This window comes from Myotis brandtii, unplaced genomic scaffold (genome assembly GCF_000412655.1).
Source record: "Myotis brandtii unplaced genomic scaffold, ASM41265v1 scaffold8, whole genome shotgun sequence".
NCBI classification, from domain to species: Eukaryota; Metazoa; Chordata; class Mammalia; order Chiroptera; family Vespertilionidae; genus Myotis; species Myotis brandtii.
This window is the reverse complement of record NW_005371219.1, coordinates 10,896,878-10,908,602: the sequence shown is the minus strand read 5'-3', so window position 1 is coordinate 10,908,602 and position 11,725 is coordinate 10,896,878. Positions and strand designations below refer to the sequence as shown.

The following is an 11,725-nucleotide window of genomic DNA, read 5'->3' as shown; positions in this document are numbered from 1 at the left end:
TCCCTCTCTCCCTCCTTTGTTCCCTTCCTTCTTTTTTCTTCTTTTCTGGGGCATCAATAAACTCTTGAAACAATATTTTGGGATATTTATTCTGTTTGAACCACAGTCCTTGTGGGTGAGATTATAGAGTAATCCCTTGGTAACGTCAGTACACGGCTGCGGTTCTCAAAGAGCATCACACTCCTATCTCTGGAAGCCTTTAAAAAGTACTGGTGCCCCCCCCCCCCACACTGCTGACGTGGCTCAGTGGTTGGGCGTCATATGGTTAAGGGGAATGGAAAATTATTGAATGATTCTTGAGACAAAATTTTCCACATAGAAAGTACCAGAAGGGTAGAAATGAAACTGGCCATTGATAGTGAAAAGTCTGGACTGGACTCGTTTCAACCTTTCATCTCAAAGAGAGAATCTCACTTCCCCACAGCATAGTAACAGAGCAGCAACCCAGATCTGAAGAACAATCTACTTCCAGTCTCTCTCTCTCTCTCTCTCTCTCTCTCTCTCTCTCTTGCTTTAAATTCAGGTCCCTATATGTTTTTAGAGTTACATATAATAAATTTACATCAATGTTGTTGGGTGTAATGTCTTTATGCAATTAAAATACAAATTAAATTTATTATTTCAGTTAAAATTCCCTTCTACATAAACCCTCTGAGTGTTAATGTTTTTTTATCAATACAATACCTACTTCATAGGTTTTGGGGGAGGACTAATTATATCTTACATTAAAAACCTTTTGCACAGAATCTGGGACATAATAAGCTCTCAATAAATTGAACCTGTTATCATTTCTATTATTATCATTTTAATTCTGTTAATAGTATGTTCAGCTGTGTATAGATCATTTTATTTTTAGCATTAAGGTAATTGAGGAGGATATTGGCTTCTATATTTCAATAGATACAAATAAAATTCTTCCTGGTGTTAAATATGTATTTGTTCCATACGAACCTTTTTAAAAGAACATAAATCACCACTAACTAATATTTTTGAAAACTCAATATTTTTTGCCACTATACTTAGGAAGAATATATAAAATGTTATTCAAATGTTTTATTGTTTAATTGGCTTATAGTCTTAGGAGTTTGGATGTAAGAAAAATAAAATAAAAGAAACAGAAATTCACATAAAAGAATAGGTTGCTTTGAGAGAGGTCAGAAAACGTGTGTGCTGTTGAAAGGCATTTCCAACTGTGATTCACCAGAGTTAATTCTAACTCTCCTCTTGGTCTGTTGGAGCAGATTCTGTTGTGTGGACAAACTATATGCAAGTGTAAATTGAGATGGTTGGGAGCCATCAGAACAAAATGGGGCGTTCACCTGGAAGGTTGGTCTTAGGATCTGTCTCTCTTACCCTTAGGAGATCAGAGTGGGCAGATCGCTTCTAAAAGAAGCTCCACTCGGGATCTTTCCTTTTCCTCATCTTTCTTGGGTCCTCCCACAGCATTTCTGCCCATCCACCTCCCTCTTACCACCAGACTAGGATCCAACACTCCCGCGTTGGGTTGATTGACACACAGTTGAATTAGATAACAAGTGTTCACACATCTATACTAATAAAAGGGTAAAATGCTAATTAGAGTGGACGTCTACCGGACGTCCCTCCAGACAAAGCCGCAGCGGCTGTGAGGGCCGAGACTCAGGCAGCCATGGGCGGCTGTGAAGGGCTGAGGCTGAGGCCGGCAGTGGCAACAGCAGCAGGGTAATGGGGGCGGTGCCTCCCCCTGATCCACCAGGTCGCCTTCCGCAGAGGGAGGCCAGACTGGGGGCCTAGGCAGAGGCAGTTAGGGGCGATCAGGCCAGCAGGGGGGCAAGTTAGGGGTGATCAGGCTGGCAGGGGATCAAGTTAGGGGCGATCAGGCCGGCAGGGGGGCAAGGTAAGGGCGATCAGGCCAGCAGGCAGAGGGGTTAGGGGTGATCAGGCAGGCAGACAGGCGAGTGGTTAGGAGCCAGCAGTCCTGGATTGCGAGAAGGATGTCCCAGATTGGAGAGGGTGCAAGCCAGGCTGAGGAACTCCCCTCCGTGCACGAATTTCATGCACCGGGCCTCTAGTATTAGAATAGAAAACTATAGACTTGAGGAATGTTATTAGTATTATTTCTGGATTTTAGTTGGACTGTCAAGATTAAAAATGGTAAACAATCTCTTCAGAGTCAGTTATCTTTTCCTCAAATTAGTTTCTGAAGTTCTTTCTAATCGGGCTTTTTTCTTTAGCCTCTAGCCTCCTGTTGAGAAATTTCATTGAATTTTTTTTCTTCTCTCACTTTTCTGGAGATTTTTATGTACTCCTTTCCTATATTCACCCCCTTTTCGCACCCCATAGCTTCTTCCCACCCACACTCCCCCCCAATCTATTCTTTCTCCCCGATGTTGCTTTATTTACTATTCTTTCAACATGTCTTTTCTCTTGAGGAGATTACAGTGCTCTGTAGTATCCTTATTCTTAATGCCTCCACCAAACCCCAAAGAATGTAAATTTAAATTTCCAAATAAATTCTTACTAAGCTAGCACTTTATAAATACTTAGAAGCACCACTTTTATCCATTAAATTTTAAAACGACAAATCTGGCTCTCTATCTGTGGTCTCACCCCTCTGCCCAGATTTTGAAAATCACTTTTGGGATCCAGGGGAAATACACAGTTGATGAATTGTTTCATTTAAGCTATTGAGGTATCATCTAAGAACCAATGTTTCTGTGTAATGTCTATAGAATCTAGTGGTCTTTAGTTGAGCTCAGTTCTAACCATTATGGTGTCACTCAAATATAATTTACTTATTTTGGATCCCCAAACTTGTAAGTTTTTCAAGGATCTTAGTAGATCTGGTTTCTGAATCAGAGTTTCCATTTTTATTATGGAATCCTCAAAACTTCGGCTATGTCATGATTAACTTAGTAGGTGTTTGGGCTTAGTTTACTAAAATTCACCTAGTTATTTCATAATGTAATTGATATTCCTAAAGATGTAAATCTAAAAGATCTGTTTTTATTTCTTTTGCAATTTAGGTGCTTCTACATCTATTGTTGGCATTCTTCTTTCATTTAAAAATTTTAATCTTATTTTGATATTGATAGTCTTTTAAAAATTGACTTCAATTTGATTATCTATTTTCCATTTTAAGTATCTTATGAGAAGTAACTTAATAAGAATGTCCTATGCTAGCTCTTTATAATTAAAGTATAAAGGAATTTTATGAAGAATTTGATAAAGTTCCAAGATTAATCTGAACATTTTAATTTATTTTTATCTTTAATATGTAAGAAAATGTCCTTTGTCACATTGGTTGATCATTTTGTAAAATACTTAACACTAGTTGGGCTATGGGAATACACACAGAGTATGGTTCCTTCTATGTAGCCTTTCGCAGTGAGTCTATCCTTATGCAGGGGTGAGCAAAAGTAAGTTTGCAGTTGTAATACAAATAAATAATACAATAAATAATAAAACAAGAATAAACCATTTCTCATACTCACAGCTATAAATGTACTTTTGCCAAGCCCTGTTTTTCTGAAGTGTGTAGGTATAGATGTGCATGCATGGCGTTTTTATGCTCCCATCACAGTGTAATTCATTCACATTAACAAAAGCCCGATTTGGAGGTGTGGAGAGGGAACAAAGGAGACCAGTGCCTTGTAGAGCTTCTGTGGAGTATGTGGTCTGGTATCATTAGTGGGCTGAAAGGTAACTGAACATTTCCATTTTGGTGTCAGTCCCTTGGGAAGGAAAAAGGTTTTATAATGGAGTGTGATCTGCACTCTTCCTAAGAGTGATTGACACTGAATGATTAAGTAGAATAGGAGAATGAATACCACTCCTCCCCTTTAAAGGCGAAGCATATATACACTAAATGTAAATCTTTTCCGTGTGGAAGGCAGTCTGGCTTAGGGATAGCGTATATCTGAAGAGCTGGGGGGTGAGGGGTGCATTAACCAGGCAGGTCAAAATGCAAGGAAACCAGAATTATATAGTATTCTTCAAAATAACTTTTAAACCCCAAACGTAATGGTAAATGCACATATAGAATATGATGGAAGACCCCATTTGTGAAAGTGGAATCTTGACATCAGGCCCTTGGTAAATGAGTGGGCAAATGGTTCTCTAAATTGGATAGCACAGTGCATACCACAGTGACTGATGAAATGGATGTGTCTGCAGAAGAGCCTGCTCTATCACGGAAGCCTTTAACCTATTTTCTCTTTCTTCGAAAATGAACTCCTAACTGGATGCTATCCTCAAGAAAGTGAATTTAATTCAAAAGGAGATATTTTATGGATGGGCAAATTTAATTTAAAGATCCACTTATCAATTATAGAATATGGGAAAACATTATTATAAGTAATATGATTATATTTCTGAAAGATGCCATTTTTTAGTGTGTTATTTTGGGGACCTGAATTTCAAGCATTAGTAATTTTTATTCTTTAAATTTGCACTATCTTTTTAAACACATGGCTGAAACAATAGTGAATCTTTATTGTAGTATTAATTACAAAGTTTTATGTATTATATGAAGGTACATAATTACACAATAAATAATTTAACCAGAAAAAGTACTTTATTGGTTTTCCCCTTAATTTTTGAAAATGTGATGTATTTTTCCCCTAGATAAATACTTATTAATATTGCAAATAATAAAAGCCCATCTTGTGAATTCATTATTCTCACATCTATAAGAAAATAAGGTAGTATTGGTGAAAAGCAAGCCGTAGTTATCCTAGTTTTTGCTAAGTAAAAATCACTCTTTATAACTTATCCCAGAAAATAAAATACTAAGTATTCTACATATATTGCTCAGTAGATTAGTAGTAGCTTAGTAATTTGTCTTGGAAATATATAGTAATATGACTTATTGAGCTTGCTATTCTCACACACACAAATCTAATTACAATTAATTTTTTTGTCAATAGTCTTAAGCTGACTCTCATAGTAACCACTTATTTTGCCATTTTTAAAAAACTTTGTGATCTGTTTGTGCTTCCTACTGAGAATTATGGGGACATAAATGTATTTTGAAATAAAAAGTCCTTAAGACACTTCATTTGGAGACAAATTAATAAGCAAATTCTATACTCAACAAGTAGATTAAAAATCTTTGTAATTAGGAAATTTTATTTTCTCCACTTTATGCTGTTTTGTTGTTTTTAATATAAAAATTTAAAAGAAAGTGACTGGAATTAAGCAAATATATCTTCCAAATAATTTACTTGCTCAGTTTTTAGACGCTAAGTCAAATTTTCAAACATCTAATATAAAGTTATGCACCCAATGTGTATTTAAACACTAATTAAGGATGGATTTATGTTTATTTCAATTTAGAAGAATTACTCTAGAGGAAAACTAATTTCTTACAGTAGAAAATAAGGTAAATTCTTTCCATCACTGACCTATCATCAACCTTTTAAAATTCAATCTAAGTAGTTAGCTTTCTTTTACAGCATTCTGATCAGACACTTACTGTACTACTCTAAAATTATTTGGTAATTTGCCAGATATCATTCACCATAGACATCTGATTTCCCTACATATCAGATTTCCCTGCATTGCTTAATTTGGACAAAGGAAAAAAAATTCTTCCAGTCAACTGGTTTCCATCGTCAAAATAATTAATACCCAAAGAAAGGTTTTTGTCCAACTGAGTGTGGCTCTTCCACAAAATACCACATGCGGGCGCGCACGTACAGTGCAATTGAAACTTCGTGGCCCATGTGCAGAAGTTGGTATTTTGTGGAAGAGCCACACTCAGTTGGACAAAGAGCCGCATGTGGCTCGCGAGCCGCGGTTTGCCGACCACGGGTTAAGCTGATAAAATAGAATTTGCTCTATAATTTTCCCAATTGCTGAGTGCATTGCCAGTGCTTATTATGTCAACAGCTGTATTTTTTAACTCTGTTTGTTTTAATTTATCTTTATTGTTGAAAGAATTACAGATGTGCCCCCCCACCATTGACCCCTTCTAGCCTGCCTGTCCCAGGCCTTCACCACACTATTGTCTGTGTCCATGGGTTATGCATATATGCATATAAGTTCTTTGATCTCTTCCCACCTCAACCCACCCCCGCCTTCCCTCTGAGATTCATTAGTCTGTTCCATGTTTCTATGTCTCTGGATCTATTTTGTTCATCAGTTTATTTTGTTTTATCCTTCGAAAGCTAGCTGTTTGTTCTTGTGTTGAACATTGGCTGCCCTCTAGTGGGCTAAACTGTGTTTTTTAAAATAACCCGTCAGATCTTGAAAAGGAGTAATTTCTGTATGGAAGTGATTACATAGCCTTTCGTGTTTTACATTGACTGGTGTGTCAAGTACAACTGGCTTCATAACTTTGCTGGAGCGTTTGGGTGATGATGGCCTTCGAAACACATGGTCTGATAAATGGCATCACATAGTACTAAAGAAGGCACATGAAAATGAGCGAATCTCATGGACAGCTTGTGTGTGGGGGTATCTTTTTATATACATAAATAACATCTGATGACACCTACTCCCTGCTTCTAAGATGTTTTCATTATTCTTGTTGCAGATGCTACAACTGTGGTGGCCTTGATCATCATGCTAAGGAATGTAGTCTACCTCCTCAGCCAAAGAAGTGCCATTACTGTCAGAGCATCACACACATGGTGGCCAACTGCCCGCATAAAACTGTTGTGCAGCCGCCGGTCAGTTCTCAGGGAAGACAGGAAGCGGATTCACAGCCATGCACTGCGGCTTCCCCACGGGAGGTGGGGGGAGGGCACGGCTGTACATCACCCCCATTTCCTCAGGAGGCGAGGTCCGAGATCGCAGAGTGGCCAGGCCGGTCCCCTCAGGAAGCTTCCTCCACGAAGTCATCGGCAGCCCCCGAAGAACAAAGCAAAAAGGGGCCTTCTGTCCAGAAAAGGAAAAAGACATAACCCTTCTTCTTAATGTATCGTTTTCTCTCCCCGGTTGGGAAGTCTACCTCATGCAAGGATAGGGGAACAGTATTTCACAAACAGCAGCTGACCTGGGATTTTTAACTACTGTTGAGGAACTGTGAATTTTTTTAAACAGACAAATCACTCTAAGCAAATTACATTGGAGCAGGGTGTCATGTTTGATGTAATTCAGAGGATGAGATTCTATGTATTACCTATATGTGCATGTGTGAGAGGGAGAGAGCCTGAGTCTGTGTGTGTAGGAGGATTTATATAGCAATGGAGACATATATATATAAAGAGAGTTTGTCTTTATATATGTGTGTATAGAGCTACAAGCACACACCCTCCCTCACAGAATTTAACATCCCCAAGAATTGAAAACTCGTGGGAAGCATTTTATTTAGATGGTTTCAAAAATAACCCCTGGAGTTTTTCTTGAAATACCACTCCCTTTACCTTACATACAAATAAAAACATGATTGTTACTTTCGTGTGAACCAAAGGATACTTCAGATCTCAGAGCTGCCAATCACATGGTACTAAAGGTTTTTAAATCGTCAGTCTCCCCCAAGTTTGGGATTGCCTTTTTTCTTGATATCCATAGAGTGCTCCCACCCCTTTTGAAGGCAGTACCTTAACTCCACATGCCTCTGACTGCCATAAGCTTTTTGAATCTGGGATACGTGTTTCCAGAAAAGACAATGAATGTGTAATTTCTGTGCCGATATTTCAATGTTTTTAATTCATATATTTTGATTGTAAATTAGATACATATTAAGAGAAAGGAAGGGGGAGGGCAATGTAAAAATGTAGTGACTTGATTGTTTTCAGTGGTATTTTGATACCAGCTCATAATCTTTCACGTGCTGTGAGGTTTTGTAAGGGGTTGTGGCAACAGCAGCTTCCCTTGACTAAGTCAGTCCTTTTGACCATCACTTTGAGCAGGGGCCCTCCCTGTTTACTACTGAAGACCTTGGAGAAAAAATCCAATAGTTTGGTATATATTTTGGTGGCGATTTTTATTCCCCCTGAAGAGTTACCTAACTTGTTTTTAAAACAAACAAAACAGCAGAGATATGAATAGAATGCCAGGGTTGAGAGTAGACATTATTGATGCTCACAATTGCCCAATACATATAACCTTGAATATATTAAAAAGTGCAGTGTTTGGTGGCAGGCAACTAGAGTGACGAGCTGGGCCAGAGGTACCAGAACCTCTCCTTGCAGCGAGCTAGAAGGATTTTATACAACAAGATCGATCTAGGGAGTTCCCTCTGTTACCATCGTGAGGGGACCTACATGGTGAATTCAGGATGAACACGCATGATGGTGATAGGCTTCGCAGCTTGGTCCTCGGCTATGTTAATAAATTGGCTGGGGAACAATCATCGTATTGGTCCCTTGTGGGTTTCAGTCACTTTGGTGTCATCCTGGTTATAGGTGTTATGGGTACTTTACTGAAACATCTCCAAGAAGGTACCAATTATAACGCTTAACATTGGCAATAAATATAGTTTTGTATGATGAGCCTGTTGGTGTAAGCTCAGATAATCAGAAAGAAAGAAAAGAAAAGAAAAGAAAAGAAAAGAAAAGAAAAAAGAAAGAAAGAAAGAAAGAAAGAAAGAAAGAAAGAAAGAAAGAAAGAAAGAAAGAAAAGAAATGGCATAATTCAAATATGATGTATTTATTCTACCTACCAATGTCCGCTCCCTCTCCCACTTGTCCTTCCACGTAGACCTGGGTAGTTGCTGCTGTGTCAGCCAGCCGGGCATAAGGAGAAATGCCCGGGGTTGGGCCGCCAGTCCTCCACAGCTCAGCCTGAACTCCACGTCAGTGTTTGTGAGAATCTCCACAGTATGTACTGAAATATCAGTGTGCTGTGATGCAACGCTTACCTTTGACGATATTGAATGTGATATAGCTGTAGAGAAGTCCGTCCTTGCCTTACGTGAGGATTGTAAGCGTATTTAAATTATGTAGACAAATCAAAGTGGCATTGCTTAATTTTTAGCAGGTATAATAAGCAGGTGAACAGTAAAAATGCAAACCATAACAAGTCACTTTGAAAATCCAAACCAAAGTTTCTTGACCTTAGAGAACTATGGACTTAGAGAAGTTATGGACTTGAGAATTGGGCATTCCCTGTTTCCATATTAAAAAGTGCAGAGCTGAGATCATGTTTTTTTTTAAAAAAAGAGTATAACTGTGGACCTATGGGTGCAATTTGAAATCATTTTAAGCATTTTACAAGACTGAACTAAGAGCACATACCAAACCTATCTTATGATTAAAAGTTGGTTTTATTTTTTATATAAGAATATTATCACTATTGCATAACATACTCAGGACAAAGAACTTTGCTCAGGGAACATACCATATATGATGATGTTGTTGTTGTTTCTTTACAGAATAGTCTACAGTCCTGCTTACTCAAAACAAACCAAATAACTTTGACCTTTATATAAGTATTATATACTGATGTTAGTAATGACTACCTCTGTTTGATGTAGATCAAAATTTCTGAATTTAAGATATCAGTTCTCCTATTTCTATTTCATGTGAAAAGTACTGGACAGTAGAATTCCTGAACTCCTTGTATATGTGAATATCACAGATGTGAGCACAGTGTCCATTTTCATGGGTGAAATATAACTCTGTTTACAACAAAAGGCTACCTCATCGTTGATGCATAGCACACCTTTATGCTGCTCCAGCCTTCCAGTGGCTGATCGCCCTCTGGTACAGAGCCTCTCTATAGTATAGATAGCAATTCACCAACTGCATGTTTCTGACAAACACTTGTGAATAATGAAGCATCAAGCATCTCACTTACTTAGCAAAGTCTCCAAGCATTTCCTTGAACCGATCATGTACTTAGATGAAAGAATTATGGTCACTCTTCCACTTACGCAACACAGCACACAGAAGCAATCTTGGAACAGCTGCTTTGCCCAGAGGTTGAGGCAGGAAGGGGGTGGCAGAGGAGAGGCTGGTGTCTGAGTGCATTCATGCTGGACAAACAGTATAAAAGATGCCAATCTCCTGCATTTGTGTCTGTGCTGCCCTGAAGCCAAGCATGTTGCAGCATTATTGCCCTAGGCACACAGCTAACTAGTGCCAAGGAGTGGACATAGAGTGATGTGCAATGCCATTTCCAGCTACTGAGGGGTCGGGCTGTGTGAAGCATCCGTTTACAGGGGTTACCCAGGGGTTGGGCAGGGGGTCTGTGAGTTAGTTGCTCCTTGACCTCACCCCCATGTCAACACAAATGTAATTCCTAAGGAAGATGCTCTAGCAGTCTCTCAGCCCTGTGAGCTATTCATTTGCTACACGGCTGATTACAGTGGAAACATTTTTATACTTGCATTTCTAGTCTTTACTAGAGGACTTTGGATGTATTTTTACAATGGAAAGATGTAGAAAGATTTTTACCTGCTTATAACTTGCAAGTTTGGCGTGCAATGTAAGGAAAAAGATCAGTAAACATCATGTTATTAGCATCAATCCACCTACAAAAACAGGATGTTTTTATTGCCGATTTTTTTTCAATAGTCTGGCCCAGTTTTGTTTTGCACCAATGTGGCCCCAAGTTAATGCTAGTTGTATTTAGTTTGTGAATAGAAGCCCATAAGTGTTAATAGACTTTGTAACATTCACTGTAAGATGAATTATACAGGACATGGGAAATCTCACTAAGTCTTAAAGTTAATTTAAATTAATTTATCTGTTTTCTCTAAGATATGTTTATCATAAAATATATATGTGTGTTTCCCCTTTGGTTATAAAATTTGGGAAAGTATGTACAAGTGCAGCTGCCTTGATGTTAATTTCCTAGATTTATTTGTTTTAGAGAAGAACAACTTGTTACAAGCATCTAATTCTGTCTTACATAGCTGTCATCGGCCTCTTTAAGATGTGGTGGTTATGTGATCTGTGTCATAGTTCAGTTAGAGTGAGAAGTTGACCAATGAGTTGTTTTTAAATTTTATATATGGAACAAAGCTGCAAAGTTATGGCAAAGTACTGTACTGTGAGAACCTATTGTGATTTGTAATACATCTGTGGCTTAACACTGTGAGAGTTACCAGCTTAAACATGACGGTGTTGACTACCTCTCGAATTACTTACATCTACCAACCACTGGCACCCACCACCAAGCTGGCTTTAGTTGTATGTATTGGGTTTCTTGTGTTTTTATTGTTTTTATTTTGGTATTAACCACCCTAACCAGACTAGAGACCAAAGTGAACACTGATTTCTATATCTCTTTACTACGGTGTTTTATCTAGTGTTTTTAAATTATCCTGTGTAGTCTTTAGATTGCCTCGTTGTCCATTTTGACTCATGTTTACAAGTGAAACTAAACAAAACACTTGAACTGTATGTTTTTAAAGGACAAAAAAGGAGATGTTTCGCATGGCCTTCACTCGTGTACAGTCATTCTGATGGGCTAACATACTGCTTGCCTTCCTGCAGACCGTGGGTTTTATATCTCATTTCATGCCTAATGTCTTATTCTGTCAACTATGGATATTTTGAGGTCTAAAAAAATTACTTGATTAAAAATAAAAATATAATGTTGGCATTTATGATGAGTTTTGGAGATTTTTCATTATTTGTATGATTGCTCAGTTAAATGAATGCATAAAAGGCCATTTACACATATATTAAATAGTTTTAACATCTTCAGATACAGGTGATTTAAATATGGGCCACACTATGTCAATACAGATGGCGAGTAAATTCAGTCTGAATGAATGAATGAATGAATGAACGAAGAAGGAAAGGTAGGTTCTATCAGCATCAGGAATTGTCCAGGATTCGCCGGCAAT

The 11,725-nt window shown here is 38.1% G+C and overlaps 1 protein-coding gene across 1 annotated transcript in view; it reads left to right on the top strand.

The window, feature by feature from the left end:
• LIN28B (lin-28 homolog B (C. elegans)) overlaps positions 1–11,472 on the top strand; it is a 78,673-nt gene extending 67,201 nt beyond the window's left edge. The window contains exon 4 of the mRNA XM_005883800.2: positions 6,518–11,472. Coding sequence (XP_005883862.1) covers positions 6,518–6,887 — 370 coding nt within the window. The 3' untranslated portion in view covers positions 6,888–11,472. The remainder of the gene's footprint in view (positions 1–6,517) is intronic.
• Positions 11,473–11,725: the final 253 nt, after the last annotated feature.